This window comes from Danio rerio, chromosome 4 (genome assembly GCF_052040795.2).
Source record: "Danio rerio strain M-AB ecotype USA chromosome 4, GRCz13ab, whole genome shotgun sequence".
Classification (NCBI taxonomy): Eukaryota; Metazoa; Chordata; class Actinopteri; order Cypriniformes; family Danionidae; genus Danio; species Danio rerio.
The window spans coordinates 76,841,588-76,867,581 of NC_141024.2; the positions used below are offsets into that span (position 1 = coordinate 76,841,588).

The 25,994-nt window shown below is 41.2% G+C and overlaps 3 protein-coding genes across 15 annotated transcripts in view; 1 reads left to right on the top strand and 2 right to left on the bottom strand.

The window, feature by feature from the left end:
• Window positions 1-25,994, bottom strand: part of LOC148682569 (uncharacterized) — a 1,090,975-nt gene that overhangs the window by 911,383 nt on the left and 153,598 nt on the right. The gene's annotated exons all lie outside the window — the stretch shown is intronic.
• Window positions 1-25,994, bottom strand: part of si:dkey-61p9.7 — an 88,805-nt gene that overhangs the window by 5,888 nt on the left and 56,923 nt on the right. For 2 of the 12 annotated variants that reach the window (XM_087246994.1, XM_087246993.1), the window contains exons 3-10: window positions 4,335-4,394; window positions 4,186-4,236; window positions 4,086-4,112; window positions 3,895-3,921; window positions 3,717-3,743; window positions 3,607-3,633; window positions 2,013-2,069; window positions 534-590 (exon numbers count right to left, since the gene is read on the bottom strand). In XM_087246994.1, coding sequence (XP_087103120.1) covers window positions 534-590; window positions 2,013-2,069; window positions 3,607-3,633; window positions 3,717-3,743; window positions 3,895-3,921; window positions 4,086-4,112; window positions 4,186-4,236; window positions 4,335-4,394 — 333 coding nt within the window. Of the gene's footprint in view, window positions 1-533; window positions 591-2,012; window positions 2,282-2,331; window positions 3,197-3,606; window positions 3,634-3,716; window positions 3,744-3,894; window positions 3,922-4,085; window positions 4,113-4,185; window positions 4,237-4,334; window positions 4,446-5,012; window positions 5,040-5,203; window positions 5,231-5,509; window positions 5,678-25,994 lie in introns of those variants that run through there. The other 10 variants (XM_087246996.1, XM_087246995.1, NM_001327849.1 and 7 more) reach the window with 9 other exon arrangements.
• On the top strand, window positions 5,816-11,601 carry hspa12a.3 (heat shock protein family A (Hsp70) member 12A.3). Its single transcript, NM_001044881.4, has 4 exons — window positions 5,816-6,139; window positions 6,253-6,477; window positions 8,623-8,794; window positions 9,766-11,601. The coding sequence occupies exons 1-4, from the start codon at window positions 5,852-5,854 to the stop codon at window positions 10,794-10,796; spliced, it is 1,716 nt and encodes a 571-aa protein (NP_001038346.3). The 5' UTR covers window positions 5,816-5,851; the 3' UTR covers window positions 10,797-11,601.

Consider the following 25,994-nt stretch of genomic DNA (forward strand, 5'->3'; position numbering starts at 1 on the left):
TGTGTTGCAGAGCTGATACTGTGTTCAATCCTACAACAGTCATTAACAAAAGCCTCATATACAGCTGAAGTCTGCATTATTAGACCTCCCCTGTGTATTTCTGTCCCCCAATTTCTGTGTATCAGAGAGCAGATTTCTCCAACACATTTCTGCACATAACAGTGTTAATAACTCATCTCTAATAACTGATTTATTTCCTCTTTGTCATGATGACAGTGAATAATATTAGACTAGATATTCTTCAAGACACTTCTATACAGCTTAAAGTGACATGTAAAGGCTTCACTAGGGTAATTAGGGTAAAGTTAGGGTAATTAGGCAAGTCATTGTATAACAGTGGTTTGTCCTGTAGACTATTGAAAACTAATATAGCTTAAAGCGGCGAATAATATTGAGCTAAAAATGCTGTTTAAACAATTAAAAACTGCTTTTATTCTAGCCCAAATAAAACTAATCAGACTTTCTCCAGAAGAATAAATATTGGTGTGTGTGTGTGTGTGTGTGAAACATATCAATGGTCTTGAAGCACTTACGTTTGTTCAGGCTTGTGTTGCATAAATCTGCAGATCTGACAGTCCGTCACATTTCTCCTTAAGAAGACAAGTAAAGAGCAGACGGGTGAACAGACAGCATGAGAAGGTCTTCTGTTGTGCATGCACACACATTAAAAACACAACCTGCTGAACTGAACTGACATTTGAAGCAGTACAACATACATAAACCATAATCTTGTGTTCTAACCTATAAGAAAGTTGCTTTAGTTTCCTGAAAAAACAATACAATTCTACTGAAGATGCTATTTTAAAGTAATGATGATTAAATACAGAATAACCCCCTGATAAAACACTCTTTATGGAAGAGGACACTCTTCATGTTCCTCTGGGAGAACTGTTTGAGCCTGATGAAGTGGGCATGGACTGTGTTGAACGCTGCAAAATGTGCTCAGTGTTACCGTCAGAGACCTAGCGCAATAAGATGTGTTTAGCACAATTCGTTGCTATTTTCAGAGCAGCGCAACAGTAATTTTCACATTTTGCTCCTCGTTGTTTAAATAGTAACTCCATCTGCACTGCTCTGTGGACACATGGCTGTGCTGGTCTATACAGGAGGTGTGTCGAGGCGCATTGTTGGAGCTCCGCTATTCTGAGGAGCTGAAATAGACCGCAACACTGACCAACTAAAAGCTGCTCTAAAGTCCAGCAGAGCACATTAGTTATGCACATTAAACACTCACACACAGCTGAACACACACAGCATGATCAGCAACACACACACATCTTTACAGATTTTCTCCATCAATATAAACACACTGCCTCCATGTCTTCTTCACCTCGAGGGGCTTCTTCAGTTTATTGATGAGCATCTGCATCTGTATAATGTGATGATCATGATCAGTGTTATTGATTATCTGCAGATTTATAATAAACACAAGTGTAGATGTGTCCAGCTGTGGGGTTTTGGAGACGTCTGCATCAGCATTTGGGGATAAGAACAGGACGTGTGTTTGGATATAACTCCGTTTTCTGACCACACTTCATTATTATTGTTCATTTATTCCTCAGTTACTGAATTTAGAAATGGTTTTGACACAAATCTTAGTGTTTAACAGAGGAGATTAAATATGTGGGCTAATGGATGTGTTCAGTGGAGTGAGTTTCCACCGTTTCCCCACTCCACCAAAGTAAAGGAATAAAGAGAAAGTAAAGAGGCTGAATGGAGGAGGCTCGTTCTTTATCCTTGAGCTGCAGATGCTCTGTTTAACTGTGCTCTCACTAGTGAAGCGTTCAGCTTTTACACTTACAGAGTCGCCATGTGAATAGCAAATGCACCATAGAACTGACTCTTAAAGGGAATGAGAGACGAGACTCTGATTGGTTTAATGCAGGTTATGCTCAAAACACAGCCAGAACTAATGAAGAGAATCAGCACAGCCCTTTCAGACCATTTGCCGAACACAAAAGCTTTTCAAGAGAACACAAAAGATATATAAATCAATATAAAGTAAGTCTTACCCTTCCTGCTCTGCTTCCCAACACTGCAAGCATGGGGTAAACTGCTCCAGCCACTTCCTGTAAAACAAAGACACCAGCTGGAAATGACCCTGAGACAGTTACAGAAGCTATAAAGACTTTCAGACTCACACAGATGACACTATATAGATCAACATGCTCCTCCATGGAGCAGGCTATCTGTGGCTTTATATTGTATGATTGGAAAAAAAAACAGCACACAGCTTTTGAGGATGTGTGTGAAATATTCAGCTTATTCTTTATAAGACTTCCTTTCAGGATTATAATTTGTTCTATGCTGTTTATGTGACTTATTGTCCACACATTTGTTCTTTAACTGGAATTAAAGTCCTAAAACATTCCCTGCCGTACATCTTGTCAATAAGAAGACGACGCTTCCCTGCCCCGTTGATGAGCTGTGTTTGTGTTTAGGTACATTACAGTAAAGCTCAGGATGAGTTAGAGGACTTCTGCTTCAGTTTTGATCATTAGATCTTCAGCTCGGTTCAATTTTTAATACACTTCTGTCTTTTAACACAAGCGGTCAGACATCTGAACCTTCCTGATTTCATCACAAGCAGCCTTGACATTAATGAGCGAAACGATGATTGTTTTATCTCGATTTAGGTGGTTAAAGATGTAAACCCCACACAATCTCATGGAACTTCTGTACTTTTTGACTCAGTGGCTAATACGCATGAATTCATATAATTTAATTCGTACAATTAAGTACGATTTGCTCATCACCCAATGACGGTTGGGTTTAGAGGCGGGGTTGGGTGCCACGCCTCCTTTTTAAAATCGTACATTTTCATACGACTGAACTCGTACGACTTAGCCACCAAACAGACACAATGTAAAATACAAACGTTTCCTCGTGAGATCAGGCTGGTAAACCTCATAACTTCTGCCATTTTCAGGTAATCTTTATTCTGATAGATATCATGATCATATACAGCTGAAGTCAGAATTATTAACCCCTTTTATTTTTGTCTTTTTAAAATGTTTCACAGTATGTCTGATAATATGTGTTCTTCTGGAGAAAGTCTGATTTGTTTTATTTGGGCTATAATAAAAGCAGTTTTTAATTGTTTAAACACCATTTAAAGGTCAATATTATTCGCTCCTTTAAGCTAGATTTGATTTCGCTAGTCTACAGAACAAACCACTGTTACACAATGACTTGCCTAATTACCCTAACTTTACCCTAATTACCCTAGTGAAGCCTTTACATGCCACTTTAAGCTGTATAGAAGTGTCTTGAAGAATATCTAGTCTAATATTATTTACTGTCATCATGATGAAGAGAAAATAAATCAGTTATTAGAGATGAGTTATTAACACTGTAATGATTAGAGATGTGTTGGAGAAATCTGCTCTCTGATAAACAGAAATTGGGGGACAAAAATAAACAGGAGGGTGAATAATTCAGACTTCAGCAGTGTGTCCAGCTAAAAATATCCCGAGAGCGGCTGAATTTAGCTGAAAATCTTCAAAAACACTGGCGTCGGCTGGCTACTATATTTCTGTTTAAAGGAAAGAGTTGAGAGAAAGAGAAATGTCTATAGTAAGTGTTGATAAACACATCGGTCATTACCTTTCTTTACAGAACCCTTCCTTCAGCCTAAATGTAGACAATTATTTTGTAAAAGTCACAATTCATTGAATATTGTTTAACCCTGAAATGTTGAAAACTTGAGTCATTACTTTTGTTCCTTGAACAGTTGTTCATCCCTAGATAAAAAACAGAAATAAAATCACAGAGAATATTTTAAGCTCGGTAAATATAATGTATAAGGCATAATATATCATATAATATATAAAGTGTAATACATTATAAATTAAACATGAAATCCTAAAATTAAACTCAAAACTGTGACAGTACCTTCGATCTTCATTCAGTTGTTCCTCACTAAATGTAAAAATTAGGCATAAAGAAAAATCACAGATGAATAATTGTACCATTATATTAATCTTAATCTTTAAAATCGTACGAGTTAGCTAAACAGCATTAATGCTCGTGATGTGTTCATTTGGTAAATTAAAAATGTAATAAATAAATGAAAATGCCTTTACCTTTGCTCCTCGTACTGTCTTTGAAGCCTAAAGGTAAACGATTAGTGAAAATAAATCACACATAATTGATCATAACTTTGCAGAAACCATATGATGTTACCCAGCAATATTGAGCTTCAGTTTTTCGTCCAGATCACTTATTTTTTGTTTTCTGCAACAAAGAAATAAAAGAGATGATTAGAGGTGTTGGTTGACTGTTTCTTCATGTATATTGCATTAGAAATATTCAGAAAGCTTGTAAGGATTTACCTTAGGAATTTGTCATGTTCACAGTGAAAGCACATCACAGGACTGGTAGGATTCTCCTGACTATCAAATAACGAAGGAGATATAGTTTAAAGACTCACACAGTCTAGTTCACTAGTGTTAAACCAATCGGCAAGGTAGCCCAGGTTCACATAGATATGAAAGCCTGCAGCCCCATAGCCCATAGTGTTTATTTCAGTCGTCTGTACGACAGTTCTTTCTTTAGGGGTTGCATATATATATTCTGTCTGCAGCAGCAGTGTGTCATATTCTGAGCATATTCTGCCAGTAATAAAGCCATGTATTATAAGTATATAATGGAAAAGGAAACACTTTTAGCAAGAAAAGATGTTCTCAGTGCACAGTAAATAAATCAATACAAATATTAAACAATGGAAATTCAGTCAAAACCGTATCTGAACATATTCAAATGGATATGGATTGCTTGTTTTGCAGTGTCCTCTCGCCAAATATCTTTATAAAGGTCAGAGTTGTAATTGGTCTCCTACACAATACCTGACCTGTCTTCATAACACAACACTTCACGCGCATTGATTGCCTATCAGCAAACTCTTTCTGTACAGGGCATGAGACACTTATCACAGTGAATGACTGACATATCAAATCTTCAATTACATTATAAGTTAAACATGAAATCCTAAAATTAAACTGTGACAGTACCTTTGATCTTTGTTCAGTTGTTCCTCACTAAATGTAAAAATTAGGCATAAAGAAAAATCACAGATGAATAATTGTACCATTATATTAATCTTAATCTTTAAAATCGTACGAGTTAGCGAAACAACATTAATGCTCGTGATGTGTTCATTTGGTTAATTACAAATATATTAAATAAATTAAAATGCCTTTACCTTAGCTCCTCGTAGTCTTTTTGAACCCTAAAGTAAACGATTAGTGAAAATAAATCACACATAATTGATCATAACTTTGCAGAAACCGTATGATGTTACCCAGCAATATTGAGCTCCCGTTCAGTTTTCTGACTATTCTGATGCTGCTTGTACTTCCACAGCCAAACCCATCACAAACAACAGCAATAAACATGTACACAGTAATACACAGGGGTTCACATGGGTTTAGATTAGACTCATTCTGAAGCAGTTTTGGTCTGTTTTACATGAACATGCATTTCAGTTTCAAGAAATTGTTGGTCTTACCTCATTATGGGATCCATTATGTTTGAATGTATTTAGAGACACGGCGTAAATATAAAAGGAATAAAGCAATGTATAATATATAGCACCTGTATTAAGTATTTACAAGACAATCTTTTATTTCTTTATTCAGTCCTGTACTATCACATATAGTGCCACAGATGTGTCTGAGTGCTAAAGTGAACACTTCTGGTCTGGACTGTCTGCTTTATATCCTCACAGTGTCGACGCCCTTTCAGTGAGAAGGCAGGTTTACCAAACTGAAAGTAAAGTCAGCGTTATAAATACAGCACGGCATGGAGGACTGACAGCACTAGCACACACAGTCTGACAGGTTGAGGAGCAATGGCAAACTCAGTGCTTTACATCGCTATAGACTTTGGCACATCCTACAGCGGATACGCCATCAGCTTTAAAACCAAGCAGCCTCAAGAATCAATTCAAATCCCTAACTGGGGTGTAAACTTTGGCTACAATACCTTCAAAACCCCCACCTGCATCTTGTTTGATGAACATGAGACGTTTCAGAAGTTTGGCTATGATGCCATGATGACGTACACTCGGTCAACTCCAAAGAGTCAGGCGAGGAAAAGCTTTCTGTTCGAGCACTTTAAAATGGAGCTCTACGACAAGGTAAGAGCAGTTACTTTCTTATCATACTTGATTTTATTATGATCATGATTAAGAGACAGATCTCAATTATTAAAGCTTTTGTTTATTGATATTTTCATTGTTTTTCCACTAAGGAAATCCACCGGGATCTGATGATCACAGCAAAAAACGGAGGCCAAATGAAGGCGCTGACCGTTTTTTCGGAGAGTCTGCGATATCTGAAGGATCACGCTCTGGAGAAGATCAAGGAAAACACAACTGGCAAGACGTTCATTGCCTCAGACGTTACATGGGTCCTGACCGTTCCTGCCATCTGGAACGCAGCGGCCAAACAGTTCATGAGAGAAGCAGCTATTGAGGTGAGTTGATGAACCCAAACACAGACGAATAATCAGCAAATAAACGGAGGCAGTTTAGTCTGGCGGTGTGTAAAGAAAGGCTTTATACACCATATACAGTTAAAGTCAGAATTATTAGCCCCCTGAATTATTCGCCCCTCTGTTTATTTTCCCCCAATTTCTGTGTATCAGAGAGCAGATTTCTCCAACACATCTCTAATCATAACAGAGGAAATAAATCAGTTATTAGAGATGAGCTATTAACACTTTGTCATGATGACAGTAAATAACATTAGTCTAGATATTCTTCAAGACACTAGTGTTCAGCTTACAGTGACATGTAAAGGCTTCACTAGGGTAATCAGGTTAAAGTTAGGGTAATTAGGCAAGTCATTGTATAACAGTGGTTTGTTCTGGAGACTATTAAAAACAAATCTAGCTTAAAGGGGCTAATAATATTGAGCTTAAAATGCTGTTTAAACAATTAAAAACTGCTTTTATTCTAGCCCAAATAAAACAAATCAGACTTTCTCCAGAAGAACAAACATTATCAGACATACTGTGAACATTTCCTCAATCTGAGAAACATCATCTGGTGAATATTTAAAAAATAAAAAGAAATTCAAATGGGGGTGAATAATTCTGAGTTCAACTGTAGGTTTCACAGCTCTTGGGTAGTGACATGATGATGTTTGAGTAAGACAAGATTTCACATTTCTTTCTGCTACCTAAAGCAGACCAAGCAAAAGATTCAGAGGTGTGAAACAGAGGATGACACCGAAACACATTGGAAACCATAGTACCTACCACAAAAATCTGAAATAAAAGCCTCAGAATGTCAAAAAATCTCAAAAGCAAACCCAGTTTATTAAGTGAAGCTGTTTCGAGATGGTTCTGCAGTTTCGGGGATCGATGACCTGTTATGACTGAATATTTCCAATCGTATTTGTTGATTTATATTTTGTTATACATGCTTGGATTCTTCTAATATAATAAATAATTTTAAATTATAATGAGTCATTATTTCTGTTTTGATCGTCTAGGGGTCGATCACAACCGCAAATAAAAAAGAGCCAATACCAGAGAGAATCTGAGTTTAACAAGCTTTGTTTATTAGATAAGATGAGGATATATCTTCAGGGGAAGACCAGGCCAAACATAACAAACAAAAATACCTTCATTTCATATCTTACCTACAGAACATAAAAGTAATAAATAAAATACACAAATTACTAACCTAACTCCATATCCCCAAAACAATAACAAACGTACAAAAAAATAAATCTTGCGTAAGTCTCTCCACTCCTCTTCTCAAATCTATTCACAAGTGTGTATTAAACTGCAAGTGTGTATATTACAAGTGTGTATTATATTAACCACGATTCTTAACGTTAGGGTAGAAATTAATGCGCAAGAATAAACGTACAAATTAAAACAAGACATGACAGGAGAAAAATCAAAACAAAATCCCAACATTAACCCCACTCTTAAATGCTTCTACACATACCAAACAGATCTCTCTCTGGCGTAGTGCTCAATGGTGGGCAAAACAGAGAAATACGCTGGAGGAACACAAGGGCGAAAGCTAATGCGTAAAACAAGTCATCGTGGCACAAAAGGCCTCACTCAGTGCTCCAGCTTTATTTAGAGTAGGTTGAGATGAGAACCATTCGAATCCATCATCAAATTTCCTCCAGGAACCGTCTGCCTTCAAACAAAGCACAAACACACAGAGAGAACACCAGAGGGCAGCATAGATCCAAACACATTAACTAAAGGTCTTAACACCCCCACCCTTAAAAACAAAACATCCCACTTCTGCCGTTGTTTCGAGAGAGCGAAGTAGACACTTATTTCCTGTACTTGAGCAAATCACTGCTACATTGAAGTGGCTACGGAATGTTATTACAATGCAAACTCGTGTGTAAAACCTAAAAAGTCTGCTCACCCTAACGCTTGAGCAGAACTTGGGTTATGATGTGCTGAAAAATGCAGTGTTGCGCCCATATTAGCTAGTTCCTTCCCGTTAAGAGTTTCTAAATCTATTATAAACCCCTAATGAAACGTTTATTATATACTTGTTGATATAATAACAATATCTCTTTCTATAGTAATATTATTACCTTGCTTATCATTATGTTCTTTTGAATGATTTTCTCTTTTCAGGCAGGTCTAGTGATAGAGTCTGAGCCGGAGAGGCTCGTCTTTGCTTTGGAGCCTGAGGCTGCATCTATTTACTGCAAACAACTGCCAAGTGAAGGCTACATATCAGAGGAGGCCTGTCGAGACACACTGGAACAAAAACCTGGAACCCAGTATATGGTTGTGGATTGTGGAGGTACATCTCTAGCATTTCTCTTACATTGCTGTTTCATTTTGTACAGACATAAAATTGAGTTAGCATAAAGAACAATAACATAACAAATGCACCACATCATCTGCTCAGGATACGGGCCGGGTCCAGGATTATGGAGACCTTGGCACAAGGAGAAACAGATTAACATAAGCTTAGATGCCTTTCAAATTATAATGCCTGTTGGGAAGTGTTTCCAAATCCGGTTGCTCTAATTAATGATACAAACGTATCATGAGGGTAATCCAAAAATGTAGTCGTGGTCACAGGCAAAGAGGTCAACGTAAGCAGCAAAACAACACAAACCTGAAACAAAACAAGATTCAGGAAACACGGCAAGACGAGATTGTAGAACAACCTGAAATGTTACAGCAAACAAGACTCAGCAATGTGTGTGAGAATGTGAGGTACAAATCTAGTCCATCTAGTCAGTCTTTCTGAGCTACAGATGTGTGCAATTAATCAGGGGTGATCTGGAACTGGCGTGTGAGTGAGGTGCCTGATGGGAATTGTAGTGCAGTTCAGTAGCAGAGTTATAGTTCAGTGATAGTGGGTGTTTTCCAGTGATCTGCAAGAGCTAGAGCTAAAGTTTCTTCATTTTCACTTTAGTATTAGTGACAAGCCTATTTACTATTTGGTAATAGGTTTTAAGTGATACATTTTAAAAAAATGAGAGGATTAAGATGTTGAGCGTATTAACCACCTCTAAGTAGTTTTCAGTTTGATAACTGAACGTAGTTTTGGCACATTATTTTTTTCATCACATATTGTAATATCATATAGTCATTAGTTTCAAAAAAATAAGTGATCTACACGAACTGTTAAAGGTAACTTATTATAATTATATCAAAGTATTTGTCTTTGTGTGGTTTAGAGATCTAGTATTGTTAGTAATGTCATTCTTATCCACTTTGGATGATGATGTACAAGATTTAAACGTCATTCTTATTTTGCAGGTGGCACTATTGATATAACGGTACACGAGGTGGTCGAGGACGGCAAACTGAAAGAACTGAACGCCGCTTCCGGAAATGACATGGGTGGACAGACCGTAGACAGGAAGTTCATCTCTTTTCTGAAAGAGATATTTTCAGAGAAAATTTACAACAAGTTTGAACAAGATTTCCCAGCAGAGGCGCTGAAATTAAAATATGACATTGCTCTAGCTAAATCTTGTGATCAACTTGTGCTGATCCAGTGCCCAGTGACCTTGCAGGATCTGGCCAAGAAAGAAAAGGCAATCGAGAGTTACTTTGAGGGTGTTGAGGGAGCGGAATGGGACGAGGGGTCGATCATAATCAAAGAGGATAAACTGCAGAGCTTTTTTGATGAAAGTCTCAAGACAACAGCAGAGAAACTAGAGAAGATCATGAGCAACCCTGAGCTGAACATCGAGTACATGCTGTTAGTCGGAGGCTTTGCTGAATGTAAAATTCTGAAGAAGTTTCTGAAGGAGCGCTTTGATAAATGCAAGATAGTCTGCCCTGTTGAGCCCCAGGTAGTAATAATCAAAGGAGCGATCAGATACGCCAAACAGCCCAAAGTGGTCAAATCCCGTATGAGTGCTCTAACATACGGGATCAGAATAGATGCGCCCTTCGATAAGGTCTTACACAAAGGCAAGACTAGCTATGTGAACAGTGAGGGACAGACGTACTGTGATGTCTGTTTCGAAACATTCGTTAGAAAGGGAGAGTCGGTCAACTGCGATGAAGTTCGACAGTTCTTTTTTAATCCATCAGACACCAATCAAACATTTGCCACCTTCCAGTTCTTCAGCACAAATGAAAAACAGGTGCAGTTTATCGATGAGCCGGGGGTTGAGTCGGTTGGGGTTTTTCAAGTGGGAATGCCCAAAACTGATGGAGGCTTGAGTCGTGAAATTAAATTGGAAATAAAATTTGGCTCCACTGAAATGAAGGCAACTGCCACTGATGTTGATTCTGGAGAGACTACATCAGTCAAGCTTGACTTTATTAACAGTTAATATTAAACACACTTGAAGAGTCGAGAAGAAAGCGCTGCCGCCACCATTCTGCATATCTAAAATACATTACAAACAGGCAGTGTCTATTTAAAGCATCAGTTATGTCAATTATTAAAGTTTCTCATCATAAATCAATACCGTGATTGGTAGTGTTTGACATCAGGCAGAGCAAAAATTAAATAGCAAAGTAGTATAGGCAAAACAAGGGGTTTCTATAGTGGTGTTTTCCTTCCTTTCTCTCTGTTGTGAATGTTTATTACTGAATGAGGAACCCAGTTGGGCCGTGTTTCAGACAGGTTATACTCTACTCTGAGCTAGTCATATATCACTGTTGGACTTCAACAGATCCTGAAGCTGGCTCCCTTCCTAAAAGATGTGTTGTTCTTTAGTCTAATAATCAGCGGACCCTCTGAATGCAGGTATCCCAGAAACCTGAACAGGAAACAGAAAAAAGTTGAAACAGCAGCAAGACTTACAGTGTATTATTATTGATTATTTTGTTAAAGTTATTCTAGCCGCATATCATATTACACTTAATCTAGGGTAGCACTGCAGGATTTCATCACCCAGGCTTAAGAAGAGTGTTGAGTTTGATCATGGAATGGGGAAAAAGGAAAATTTATAGAGATTTTTGCAAACTTACAGGTTATGTAATGAAATGTGACTTTATATAGCGCATATATTGTGTATTGCCATACACCCAAATGGCAACAGTCTAATACACTGTGTAAATTTCCTCTAGAGTGTGTCACTTTTCCATGTTATTGTGTGTTACAAATCAAAATAAAAGCAACTTTACATTAAACATTTACATTGAGTTCATTCTTTTAAGTGTCCAGTATTCAGTGTTGGTGTCTGAACCCTGATTGAACAACTTTAATATATTAATTCACAATCCAGTCTGCTTACAATGAACATTCTTCTACTATACTTACTAATATACTCTCTGGTTTCTAAATTAACCCTTCCCGAGGAGGGGAACGGAAATGCTATAAGTGGATTTAATCCACGTATGATGATTTCGTTTCAGAAAGCCAATCGTCTGAAAGAGTAAATAATGGGCCAATGAAATGCCAAATGAATCAGCTTGCGCACCTGATGCTTGTTGCAATCAATTCCGCATATAAGCACAGGGAAAGAAGAACAATGCTATCTTATTAAGCTGAAGAGACTGATAATTACAGCTAAGTAACAATTATTGTGGCAATGCTATATAGCATTTCCGTTCCCCTCCTCGGGAATAAGGGTTACTTTAGTAACCAGAGCGTTCCCCTTCAGATGGGGAACTTCAATGCTTTAAGTGGATTTAATCCACGAATGGGGAAATGTCTGGAAAACGCCATTATGACTTTTTTCTGGAGTTGCAAGCGACAGTAAGTTGGGAAAGCGTGCAGTCCCGATAGGGAGGACGATGGCAGAATAAATCATATCTGATTCAATGAGGGCCAGTGAGTGAATCCTCTGCTGAGCCAGCACTGGGAGCCTCGGAGGAATCTGCAGGGTTCACCTAAGCGGGGAACTTTACTGACAGAGTGATTAAGCTCACATATCTCCATGTTAGGGAGAATGGTGCAGCAAGCGCGTTTCAACACCTTCACCGAGTTGTTTCCTCAATCACCAAGGGTTATCTAATACCCTTGAGGAAACCAGCTCCACTAGCAGATTGTAAAACCTTGCAAATGTATTAGCTGTCGCCCAGCCCGCAGCTCTACAGATGTCTGTTAGAGAGGCGCCGCATGCACGCGCCCTAAGAGGATGTGATGCTTTGAGTGGAGTGCGCACGCACTCCCGGGGGGCACGGCTCGCCCTGGCTTTGATAAGCGAGGGAGATGGCATCCACTATCCAGTGGGCCAACCTCTGTTTCGATAAGGCACTACCCTGCTGCCGACCGCCATAACAGACGAAGAGCTGCTTAGATGATCTAAAGCTCTGAGTGCGGTCCAGATAAATACGCAAAGTCCGAACTGGACAAAGTAAAGAAAGGGCTGGATCTGCCTCCTCCGGGGGCAGCGCTTGCAGGCTCACTACCTGGTCTTTAAACGGTGTGGTAGGGACCTTGGGCACATATCCCGGGCGGGGTCTCAGGACAATGTGAGAGTAAGCTGGCCCGAATTCCAGGCACGAGTCACTGACCGAAAACGCCTCCAGGTCCCCGACCCTCTTAATTGATATCAACGCGACCAGCTGAGCTGTCTTAAGGGACAGAAATCTTAAAGATACTGAGTCAAGTGGCTCGAAGGGTTCTGGACGCAAGCTCGTGAGAACGAGGGCAAGATCCCAAGACGGCATGAGGGGGGGCGGGGTGAATTAATTCGCCTAGCGCCTATAAGAAACCGTATGAAGAGGTTGTGCCTTCCTACAGTGCTGCCAGCCACCGCGTCATGATGAGCGGAGATGGCAGCCACGTACACCTTGAGTGTGAAGGGTGACAGCCTTCACAATCAGTAAGTTACCCAAGTCTTCCTCGCATCTAAAGACCACACGTGGAGGTTACAAAGATCGGGACAAAGGTGCCAGATGGTGCCCTGTCCCTAAGAGAGTAGGTCCTCTTTCAGAGGGATCTGCCAGGGTAGGGCCAAAGCGAGGAGAGCTCTGACATCCTGGTCCGGTTGGGGCAGAGGGGCGCCACCAGCAAAACCTGCTCCTCATCCTCCCTGACCTTGCACACTAACTGCGCGAGCAGGCTCACTGGGGGAAACGCATATTTGCGCATGCCCCGAGGCCAGCTGTGGGCCAGTGCATCCGTGTCGAGAGAGCCCTCGGTCAGGAATCAATCTGGGGTTACCCGAATCGTGCACATATCAGCTGAACAGACTCGGAGTGGATGGAGTCTCCATTTTGCAGGACGTAAAGGCTGCCGTGAGAACGCGTTTGCTGCACGGTTGAGCTTGCCTGGAATGTGAATGGCGCGCAGCGATTTCAGCCGCTGATGACTCCAGAGGAGCAGACGGTGGGCGAGCTGAGACATGTGGTGTGAGCGAATACCCCCCATGCGGTTGATATACGCCACCGCCGTCGGGTTGTTTGTCTTGACCAGCACATGCTGCTGCTCCAGCACCAGAAAAAAATGGTGGAGAGCGAGGAACACTGCCAACAGCTCCAGGCAATTGATATGCCAATGCAACTGGGTCCCTTTCCACAGGCCCACAGCTGTATGTCCGCAGCACACAGCTCCCCTGCCCGTGCTGGAAGCATCTGTTGAAACAACAACATGACTGGACGCCTGTCCTAGAGGCACTTCGGCCTATAGAAAACAAGGCGTCATTCCAAGGGCTGAGGGCGCGGCGACACAGCGCAGTAACAGTGACTCGGTGTGTGCCCACATGCCATGCGTGTCTGGGGACTCGAACGTGAAGCCAGTGCTCATATGGATTAATCCGAGCGGCGTGACAGCGGCTACCATATGCCCCTGGAGCTTCTGAAAAAATTTCAATTGGACTATTATTCTGCTGTCAAACTCTCTCAGACAGTTCAGCATTAGTTGAGCATGGTCTCCTGAGAGGCGTGCTGTCATGGTGACCAAGTCCAGCTCCAGCCCGCGAAAAGTGATCCTCTGCACTGGGGCGAGTTTGCTCTTTTCTCAGTTGACTTGAAGCCCCAACAGGTGGAGGTGCCAGAGCACTTTGTCTCTGTGCATAATCAATTGCTCCCGAGAGTGGGCTAAAGTCAGCCAGTCGCCGAGATAATCAAGTATGCAGATTCCCGCGAGCCAAAGGGGCGCTAAGGCATCCTCCGCGAGCTTGAAGACCCGCGGAGACAGAGAGAGCACGATGGGGAGGACTTTGTATTGCCAAGCTCAACTTTGGAACGCAAACCACAGAAACTGCCGGTGGCGTGGAACAATAGAGACGAGCGCACCGGAGGATGCGCTTCTGCGTGAGCAAAACACGCTCTACATCTCGGCTGGAGGGACCGGCTTGATTGCATCCTTCGCCAGGAGGACAGCAATCTCCTCTCGCAAGACAGGGGCAGACAGAAGGCTGACCCTGGTGAAATACACTCGTGAACTTAGGGGGATGTTTTGCGAACTGGATCGCATAACTGAGTCTGATTGTGCGTATGAGCCACCACGAAGGGCTGGCTCGTGCTAACCAGGCAGGCAGAGCTCTCGCTAATGGACTCTTCGCTACAATCTAATAATAATAATAATAATTCCTTACATTTATATAGCGCTTTTCTGGGCACTCAAAGCGCTTTACATAGTGGGGGGGATCTCCTCATCCACCACCAGTGTGCAGCATCCACCTGGATGACGCGACGGCAGCCATTTTGCGCCAGACCGCACACCACACACCAGCTGATTGGTGGAGAGGAGACAGTGATGCAGCCTCTCTGAAGTACCAGCAGTGGGGCAGCGCAGAGTGGGGGTGGGGCAGTTTTCATAAGTGGGCGCCTTCGGCGAGGAGCAGCAGTTATGGATGGTTCGGCGGGCGGAGCGGGCTTACGGTCCCGCCGATAGGTGACATTACCCATCACATCAGACTGCTCTCTCACCGCCTTGAATTCCTGGGTTAATTCACCGACTGTGTAGCCAAACAGGCCAGCTTGGGATATAGGGGAGTCAAGAAAGTGGACTTTGTCGACTTTGCGCATATCAGCCAAGTTTAGCCAGAGGTGGCGCTCCTGGACCACTAATGTGAACATCGTCCTCCCCAACGCACACTCAGCGGACTTAGTGGTCCGAAGAGCATAGTCGGTTGCGGTGCGGAGCTCAAGAAGCAAGCTTGGGTCGGACACACCCTTGTGCAGCTGGGCCAGCACCCTGCGTTTGAAAGTGCTAGTAGGTGGCCATAGCGTGCAAGGCGGAAGCAGCCTGGCCCGCAGCCTTGTAAGCTCTGGCTCAGAGGAAAGCAGATAACCTACAGGCTTTGGACGAGAGACGAGGCGGACCCCGCCAAAAAGAGGCGCCACGCAAACAAAGATTGTTTACAATGGCGCGCTCGACCTGAGGAATCGCTTTATTCCCCCTGGCTGCTCCACGGACAAAAGTGGTAAGGGCGGAGGGACACACAGCACGGGCAGAAAAAGGTGCCCTCCAGGACTGCGCGAGCCTACTGTGCGCCTCCGGGAAGAAGGGGATGAGAGGCTTCAAAGACTTGGCCCTCTTGTCCTCTATGTAGCACCCATCTAGTTGGTCCGGCCGCTGAGCTGGGGGATAAACCATCTCCAACCCCACAGCCGAAGCAGCCCGGGAAAGCATGGCTAGCATGTCCGTTTCGGGATCCGTTTTGACAGTGCTCCCTTGCCCGGAGGGTGCGAGTGGGTCTGGATCGTCTGACTATGAAAGCCCACTCTCTGATGCAGCAGTGGATGTCTGGTCCCCGGTGTCATCGATCGTAAGGACTACCATCTGTTTAGACGGATCGCTTCCTCCAATCGAAGCTTGGATGGAGCGCTTGGAGGAGCGGAAGGTCCGCAGGGCCGGAGGCGATGGATAATCTTCCACTGAAATCCTCAGATCTGCCCGAGTGCCCGCTGCAGTGCAGGGGACAGCTGGGGTGGTTTGCCCTTTTACAAGGGCTAGCCGCGATCTTAACTGCGCAACAGTCATAGCATCACAATGACGACATAAGCTGTCCTCGAGCAGCGCATTAACATGCTGGACCCCCAGACATGCAACGCAGTGCTCGTGCCCATCATCCGGGGACAGGAAACCACCGCATCCAGAAACGCAAAGTCAGAGCGCCATCCTGAAAAGGACGTGCTGCACGACTGTGTTTTTCTTTTTGTGAAGTTTGCAACTTTATACGCACCGCTCTGGAGGACCGGACCCAAAGAACGCCAGGCAAGAGAGAAACCCAGCTTGACCGTCTGCCGCTGCGTGTACACACTCTAGACCAGGACACCGCTCTCGTTCGCTCGAAAACGCTGGATATCAGCAGGAGGAACCCTCATCGACTCTCTCAGAAGGCTGTAACAGTCTCTGAAGCGAAAAGGATAGCGTTGTCTTGCTTTCCCTGTGCTTATGTGCTGAATTGATTGCAATATGCTTCAGGTGCGCAAGCTTACGCTGCCAATTCATTTGGCATTTCATTGGCCCATTATATACTCTTTCAGATGATTGGCTTTCTGATACAAAATCCCCATATGTGGATGAAATCCACTTATAGCATTGAAGTTCCCCATCCGAAGGGGAACAGAAAGTCAAAAGAACAAAAGCCTATTAAAAAATTTAGTAATTAATTATTTAGTGTGTTATTTCAGCTGATTTCATCTAGGACTGTGACAGAAGACAGTTTTGTGTTAAGCTGTGGTCACACTGTACTTTTCTGCCCATAGACTTCCATTCATACGACCGGAAACGCAAGCACCTCCATCAAGTTTCGCAGTTCACTGCGTTGCAAAGTTCAAGCTTGGCGACCTTTGACCTGTGAAGTCGCATCACCAATCGATGATCAAAACATGACCTATCTGCACAGACATTTAAAATATGGAGCAATCACTCGCTTTAATGATGTCTAATCATCTCGTTTATTCTCGCACCATACGAAAGAGTTCGGCATGCTCAAACTCTAGTGTGACCGCAGCTTTAATCATGAGTGATTCTGCTTATTAACTACAGATGTTCATCATTAATGTTCAATCATCACTACATTAATCTCTTAATTGTCTGGTTAACTTGAACTCTACTGTTGAGTTTGGGTAATTTAATTTAGAGAGGGAGCACATACACTCTGGGCTGAGGACATTTGAGGATTTTGGATGTTCTTAGACAGATAAAAACACAAACAAGTCAAAACACAACCAATATTCAGTGTAAAATACTGTCATGAGTAAGAGTTTAGTGTGTGCAGAGAGATTTAAAGCATCCACTCATAAACACCTTTAACTTTTATATGAGACAAGAGGTATGACATTCATTTTCCCTGGAAATCTGTCACTCGCACATCACACACACCCAGCTCACACACACACACACACACACACACAGCATCCCGTGTTCATACATGTACAGAGATGAGCTGGATGTGGCTAAACCCCAGAAACAAATAACTCCTAAATAAACTCTTCCACGAGATAAAGCAGTGTGAGCTGACATCTGCATCTACACACTGATCTACACGATGTGTTCAATCCTTTATTTCCAACTCTACATTTAAACATGTGTCTGTATTGATCATCCACTCATTCATTTTCCTTCAGCTTAGCTGCAACCCAGTACTGGGAATGTGGCCGGTATTATAGAAGAGGATAAAGAGTTAATATGCTGCTGTACATTACTGTGGGTCATGTGCTGTATATACACTGAAGATAACTTTAACAACACTGTAAAACAAGACGTGCACAAATTAAACATCAAGTTTCTGCAATGCTCCTTTCTGTGGTAAACAAGGACCAATATATCATCACACCGCCCCAGTGACATGCTGCTGTTCACACTCACACAGTTGCTCTACCAGACGTCTGTGTGCATTAAACTATTTAAAGTTTATACATGAGCAGAAACTAAACAGCTCTAGTTGGATTAGCATTGAATCATATTTTACAGCTTTGATTTGTTGATCTTGTCAGTGATTATAGAATAGATCTCTTGAAGATTGTCATTGTCAGTTTCAGACAGTGGATTTTCTCTTCAAACCTGTGTCAGGGTGTCTTTTGTGCTGATTTTGATGAGGAATTTCTATTACAAGAAAAACTGGAAATTTCCTCCTACACTTCGAGGGAACTGAAGTCAAATAATTCCTCAGAACATCATCAACTGCATTTCACTTTTGATTTGTTTGACATGTACTGTTCAGAAGTGTCTGATACACAGCTGTCAAACCCAGTTCAGTTCCAACCCTCATTAAACACACCTGCGGTATTCCAGAAAGCAGGATATGTGACATACCAGGTAAGTTTAAGAGTGAGTGAGTGGATAACCTCAGCTTTCAGTTTCAAAGACGGAGGTGAGCTGAGGGGTATACAAGAACCCAAAGCAACTTACTCTCTGAAGATGAGCTGCTCCAGAGCAGGTGATGTTCCAGAGTTAGTCTGTTTCAGAGAGGCTTTTGATCAGGATCCTGTGCACATACAGCTGAAGTCAGAATTATTCACCTCCCTGTTACTTTTCCCCCAATGTCTGTTTAACGGAGAGCAGATTTCTCCAGCACATTTCTGCACATAACAGTGTCAATAACTCATCTCTAATAACTGATTTATTTCCTCTTTGTCATGATGACAGTAAATAATATTAGACTAGATATTCTTCAAGACACTTCTATACAGCTTAAAGTGACATGTAAAGGCTTCACTAGGGTAATCAGGGTAACTAGGCAGGTTAGGGTAATTAGGCAAGTTATTGTATAGCGATGGGTAGACTTTCGAAAAAAATATAGCTTAAAGCGGCTAATAATATTGAGCTTAAAATGGTGTTTAAACAATTAAAAACTGCTTTTATTCTAGCCCAAATGAAACTAATCAGACTTTCTCCAGAAGAACAAACATTATCAGACACACTGTGAACATTTCCTGAATCTGAGAAACATCATCTGGGAAATATTTAAAACAGAAAAACAAATTCGAAGGTGGATTAATAATTCAACTTTAACTGTGAAAGCACAGAGACACATGAGAGGCATACTAGAGGCTTATGAGTGCATGTAATTTTATTTCATATATGAATGAGCGTTGTTGATTTTCAGGTGAGAATTATTAATCTATTTAATAAAGCTTTAGACATCAAATGAGAAATGGTGTGTCTGCATTCAGCACAGAAACCGTTTTGTATCAGGGCATTTACTGAACTGTGTGACAACAGACTGAAGAGGCATTGATTACTTTAAGGAGATAACTAAGTGATTAACTGAGTGTTATTGAGAACTGATGATAATACAGCAGGATCACTCTGAGGGTGAGGGCTCCTGGGGGCCGGTCAGGGCTGCTAGTGTGACTTAGGGGACAACTCATTGCCAGGAAGCCATCACTCAATGCCAGCGGTGGAAAGAGTACTGAAAAATCATACTGCAGTAAAAGAAGCATTACTTGCCTAAAAATGTAGTGCAGTAGAATAAAAGTGTCTGCTGTAAATATTACTCAAAGGATGAGTAAAAAGTCGCCCTTTTTGAGTACAGAGTAGTGAGTATTATGCTGTTAAAGCTGATGTGTTTACATGTAATTTGTGGATGTGTGTGTGTAAACGTAACATTCTGTTGAGCAAAATTAAACATTAAGCCAGCGTCTAAGGACAGTGTTATTTTCATGTCTAATAATGTCAAATGACGTTGATATTTGGTTGATTTTGGGTGGCTAGAAAGTGACCAAAATCCAACGTCGAGCCAACATCTTAAACCAACATCAGCATTTAAGATCCAACATCTGATAGATGCCATAGTGGTTACGTCCACACAATGTCAAGCTGTGACATCATTAGATGTTGATATTTGGTTGATTTTAGGTTGGACACTGATGTTGGCCTGACGTTGAGTTCTGGGTCAGTGCGTTTAAAGATTTTGGACATTTTCTTGCACATTTTTAATGCATCCAAACAGTTTGCTGCAATTATAAAGCACACATGTCTTGAGGTAGTTCATTATGATGTGATTTACCTTCTACAGAGTCTGCAATTAGATTTTCCCAATGCCCATAGACAGGAAAAAATACACTAGGGACTGCAAGTTGAGGGAAAGTAGTGGAGTTACTCAAGGGAGAGTAAAAGTACACATTTATAAAACAGTAAATTCCCATTCCTGAGACAAACCAATCAGTTACAGTCATTTGAGTTTTACTAAACTGACTCCTATGCCCATTTTTACAATATGTACAGTGATTATTTTGTGTTCCCACTGTTAACTGTTACCCTGATGAACAATCTTCACTCGACTTTATTAGTTTTTATCTCCTGTTTTTAGCAATGACATTTAAAATATTACAATGTTAATGCACTGCTTTAAGGAGACTGAAACTTAATAACATTTAGTTTCCAGAAATTCACCTGAGCAACAGAAGTACTGAGACCTGATGCAGTCATGAGCAGAGTTTGGGCTATGTTTGAGCTGGAACTTGAGTTTTGTAGTCAGCGATGTTCTGAGGAAGTATTATTATTATGCCTTTCACTCTTCAATTTGCTTTTCTAAGTGAGAGGATGCATTTCCAGTTTTTCCAGTTGTATATTCTGGATGTTCAGTGCGTCTGGAAAGTCTTGATAGCGCTTTACTTTTTCTACATCTGTTTTGTTCCAAAATGGATGAAATTGATTAATTTCCTCAACATTCTGCACACAAACCCCTCATAATGACAATGTTAAAAAGATGAGTCTAAATTGTAGCAAATTTATTAAAAATAAAAGACCTGTAAACTCACATGTACAAACATTCTGGAATAAGACTGTAACATAAAGAAATGTGGATAAAGTGAAGCGCTATCAACACTGTCCAGACGCACTGTATGCCTCCCCAAAATCCAACACAAGTGATGTCTAAACAAATGTAGATTTCAACAGTCTGAAGACCTGCTGTGAACACAAATACTGAATAATATCTAGACAGTAGTGAAATTAAAACACAATATATAGAGCGGCTCAGCGGTGAGAACTGTTGGCTTACAGCAGGAGTGCACATCCCTGATCCTGGATATCCACTGTCCTGCAGAGTTTAGCTCCAATCCTGATCAAACACAGCTAAACCAGCTAATTAGGATCTGAAGGAGCGCTTGCTGATTAAAGACAGTATGCAGTACGGGTTAGACGTGTTTGATCAGGGTTGGGGCGGCATGGTGGCTCAGTGGTTAGTACAGTCACCTTACAGCAGGAAGCTTGCTGGTTCAAGTCCCATCTGTATCAGTTGGTGTTTCTGTGTGGAGTTTGCATGTTCTCCCCGTGTTGGCGTGGGTTTCCTCCGGGTGCTCCGGTTTCCCCCACAGTCCAAACACATGCGCTATAAGGGAACTGATCAACTAAACTGGCTGTAGTGTACGAGTTTGTGTGAGAGAATGAGTGTGTATGGGTGTTTTCCAGTACTGTGTCGTAGCTGGAAGGACATCTACTATTTAAAACATACACTAGAATAGTTGGCGGTTCATTCTGCTGTGGCGACCCCTGATAATGCAAAGGAAAATGAATGAATGATTGAACGATCAGGGTTGGAGCTGAACTCTGCAGGGAGGAAGATCTCCAGGAACAGGGTTGAGCATCTCTGGCTTGCATGATCCCAGGTTTAATCCTATATTCTCCCTGTGAGACGTGGGTTTCCTCCTGGTGCTCTGGTGTCTCAAACCTTCCAGTGACGTTTGGATAAACAAAGCTTTGGTCTGTTACAAGCATTCCCGTAGTTTGTATGTCTGTAAATGAGCTTTAATTCATTATTATTGAGTTGAGTTGAAGATGGCAGTCCTTCATTCAGTCAGAGAGCAAAGACAGTTTAGAGACCAGGCAAATCAGAGTATTTTATTAATAATAATAGCTTCGTGAATGAAGGTGCATACTTTATTGGCATTTCCTGACTCATCAGTATGTGGTAAAACAAGTAAAAGTGAAGTGGAGTTAAAGATGTTCTGAGGAATTATCTGGCTTTCTGACTTCAGTTCTCTTGAAGTGTAAGGAGTTTCCAGTTTGTCCTGTATATAAATCCTTCCTCTAAACCAACCACAAATTACACCCTGGCATAGACTTGCAGAGATAATCCACTGTCTAACAACCTGCTGTGAATAAAATATGTAATTATATAATTATAATCATAAATAAATTAGGGCACACAGATAATTAGCTTACATTATTTAAGTCTTGCCAAGACACACAATAACACCAATGTAAGATAAACTACTGTTAAAGTGCAGAGATACAATGTTCAGCACAGCGGAGCCTTCTGGACATGTGCTTTCCAACACAATCTCACGGCAATTCGTAACTTTTTGATTTAGTGGCTAATTCGTATGAATTCATTCGATCTAATTCGTACATTTTAGTACGATTTGCTCATCCCCCAATGGCGGTTGGGTTTAGGGGTGGGGTTAGGTGCCACGCCTCCTATTAAAAATCATACAATTTCGTACGACTGAACTCATGAATTCATACGAATTAGCCACTAAATTGGCAAAACGTAAAATACTTATGTTTTCTCGAGAGATCAGGCTGGTGTTTTCAATAAAACAACTTAAGTTTTAGTTTAGACCAATGTTAAAGTTTCCACACAATTTTCCAGTAATGTCAACTATTTGGGTTACTAGTTTGCTTATTGAGTTTAGTTTAGCTTTATCTTGTGTAAATAAAATAAGTTCACACACACATTGCTAGTGAGGTCTGCTGTTTGGATGTACAGTGAGTGTCCGTCTATTATAATTGTCACTAAATCATTTTAATGTGTTGTCTTTCCTCTTTTCTCCTGACTCATCAGACGCTTCTGAACAGAATGTGGTAAAACAAGTAAAAGTGAAATGAGTTCATGATGTTCAGAGGAATTACCTGGCTTTCTGACTCCAGTTCTGTTGAAGTGAAAGGAGAAATCTCCAGTTTTTCATGTAATATAAATTCCTCTTCAAAATCAACCATGAATTACACCCTGACATAGACTTGCAGAGATAATCCACTGTCTGAAAACAAAACACACACGTCATCCAGCATAGAGTATGTGTGTAAGGGGAACTCGGCTGAGGTGTATATTGCACCCTCTGGTGGATTTACACGAGAAGAGGACGAGCAAGAGAAATTTGAGATCATCAAAAAGCAAACACAGTAAAACTTTGGTGAATTTGCAAAAACAAAAGCTCGAGCAGATGTTCCACCAGTCACATATTCCACTGTCTCCAGACATGTAGACCTGGGTACATATCCGTATGAGCCTGGGATGACAAAAGATCAGGACGAGGACAAACAGTCATGATAACAACAACAAATATGAATATTAATCTAGAATAAACAAAAGATTATGGATATATCCCCTCATATACAGAGGCATGAGGTTGGATAGTAAAGCTTTCCCCAAATCTTTTAGAAGAGATGCAATGCGTCTGAGGTGTTTAGTGTACAGCTAAAACATGTTTATGATGTGGAAACCATTTTCAATCACGTCTTTCCAGTCACATCATATCTGTGAAGACGCTGTTACTAAAGAACTACAAGAAGACACAGGAGCAGAAGCAGCTGGCACTGCAGGATGGCAGACTGACTGGAACAGGACGATTGCAGGAATGAGGCTGGCTGTAATGTTGATCTTTTCAGATATACAGAGCTTTCTCTCTGTCCTCTAGCTCCCCCTGCTGGTCTCCACTCCACAATTAAGTTTTCTTAGAAGCCTGTTTATTGAGAATAATCCACGAAACCCTCAACTTTACCTGAACAATACACAGTATAAGTATATTAACAGCTTATTAACACTTTTAGCAGAGTAAATATCAGCAAATAAACATATTTTCCCAATAGATGTTAGACTTGAAACACCTTAAATCAACTTAACAGTTGACATCTCAGTTGTCAGTTTATTATCAGAAACAGTCAATACATTCGACAGCTATGGGTAGACCACCTTACCACCCGACAGTGCCAGAGGTTTTTCTGCCTCTATAAAGTATCTGACACAATCCTTCCGTGTGAAAGTTTCCCCCTGGTCCTCTGAGAGTCTTCTGAGTAAGCTAGAATGTTTTTTTCTGTGTGGTCTTGAATGAGCACAATTCTGCAATACATTGAATAAAGATCAACTGAATTATTCTACATACCCTGCCTGTTTTGCCTCAGTGTATTTTTTTTATAAACCTGCATGTTGTCAAAACCACCTTCAGTGCCAAACCTTGATTCTGAACAGCTGTATGCTCCAAAACATACATACAAAATCTTAGAGGGATGATCGAGGAGGTCAGGAAGGCTAGTGCAGTGAAAACGATTCCTTTAAGCTTGTAAAATCCACTGGATCTAAACATGCCACTTCTTTTAAAGGCAAGTTTTCCTGCTTCTGTCACCTTCCACTAAATCTCTGGATGTTTCGTGTACATGGTTTTTGTGAGTACTGACAGTGAATGTGGTGTTATTGGCCATTTGGGATTGTCCTGCCATTTTTAACCTACAATATTTCAGAATTATCGAAATTCAACACACTATAGTCCACATACTATTAAACAAAGCTACATAAACATTTATATTTTTCATTTCAGGAGCGTTTTGTCAAAATGTATGTGATGGTGGAGACCAAAGCTAAAACAAACTGCTGTAAACACCAACACATCTGTTTAAATTCATTACGTCTGTAGCTCAGCTCTACAGCTTACTATTTTAAAGACCTCATGTTTCTTTAACAAAGGCATTTCTGCAATCTCTTATTTCATTCATTCATTCATTTGCTTGTTGGCTTAGTCCCTTTATTAATCTGGGGTTGCCACAGCGGAATGAACCGCCAACTTATCCAGCAAGTTTTTAGGCAGCGGATGCCCTTCCAGCCGCAACCCATCACTGGGAAACACACTCATGCACACTATTACACTACAGACAATTTAGCCTACCCAATTCAGCCTACCCAGTTCACCTATAGCGCATGTGTTTGGACTGTGGGGGAAACCGAAGCACCCGGAGGAAACCCATGCGAACACAGGGACAACATGCAAACTCCACACAGAAACGCCAACTGAGCCGAGGTTCAAACCAGCGACCTTCTTGCTGTGTGGCGACAGCACTACCTACTGCACCACTGCATCACCACAATCTCTTATTTCTTAAATTCAAACTTTAATTACTAATAACTCTATTAGTGAAGTCATAAGATAACTGTGGTGGAACTATAACACTATCAGCGTTAACTTAGTCACTACTAAGTACAAAAACCAGTCCAAGTTTTATTCTAGCTCAGTTTTTCTCAGCTTCAGATGTCTGTCTCTTTATTTTAAATGATTCTTTACATTTATTCAAACTTTAACAAGAATAATTAGATTTTCTCTAGAACTGATGTAGATTATAAGAATAGAGGCTGAGGGGTTACAGGTATTGACCTAGGGAACTACACGCAGGCTTGCATCTGAATGAGGTTATCTGAAAACAAGGACCATCTATCATCTTCATCATGTATTCATTCCTGCAGTCCTCTTATTGAACACACCCAGTTCAGATTTGGGCAGGTGTTATATATAGTGAACATGAAGAGGACTTCTACGCTTGAACTTCAAATGCCAAAGTGGAAATTTGATGCAGGTTAATGGAGAAAAGTTTAGATTTTAACCTTCATTTTTGACTGAAGAAAGAAACACATGAACATCTTTGATGATAAGGCGGTGAGTAGTGATGGGGAGTTCAGATGTTTTCT

Coding starts and splice junctions, on each gene's coding strand:
- hspa12a.3 (NM_001044881.4), top strand. CDS start 5,852: ATGGCAAACTCAGTGCTTTACATCGCTATAGACTTTGGCACATCCTAC. Junction 6,140..6,252: donor AAATGGAGCTCTACGACAAG/GTAAGAGCAGTT, acceptor TTTTCCACTAAG/GAAATCCACCGGGATCTGAT. Junction 8,795..9,765: donor TATGGTTGTGGATTGTGGAG/GTACATCTCTAG, acceptor CTTATTTTGCAG/GTGGCACTATTGATATAACG.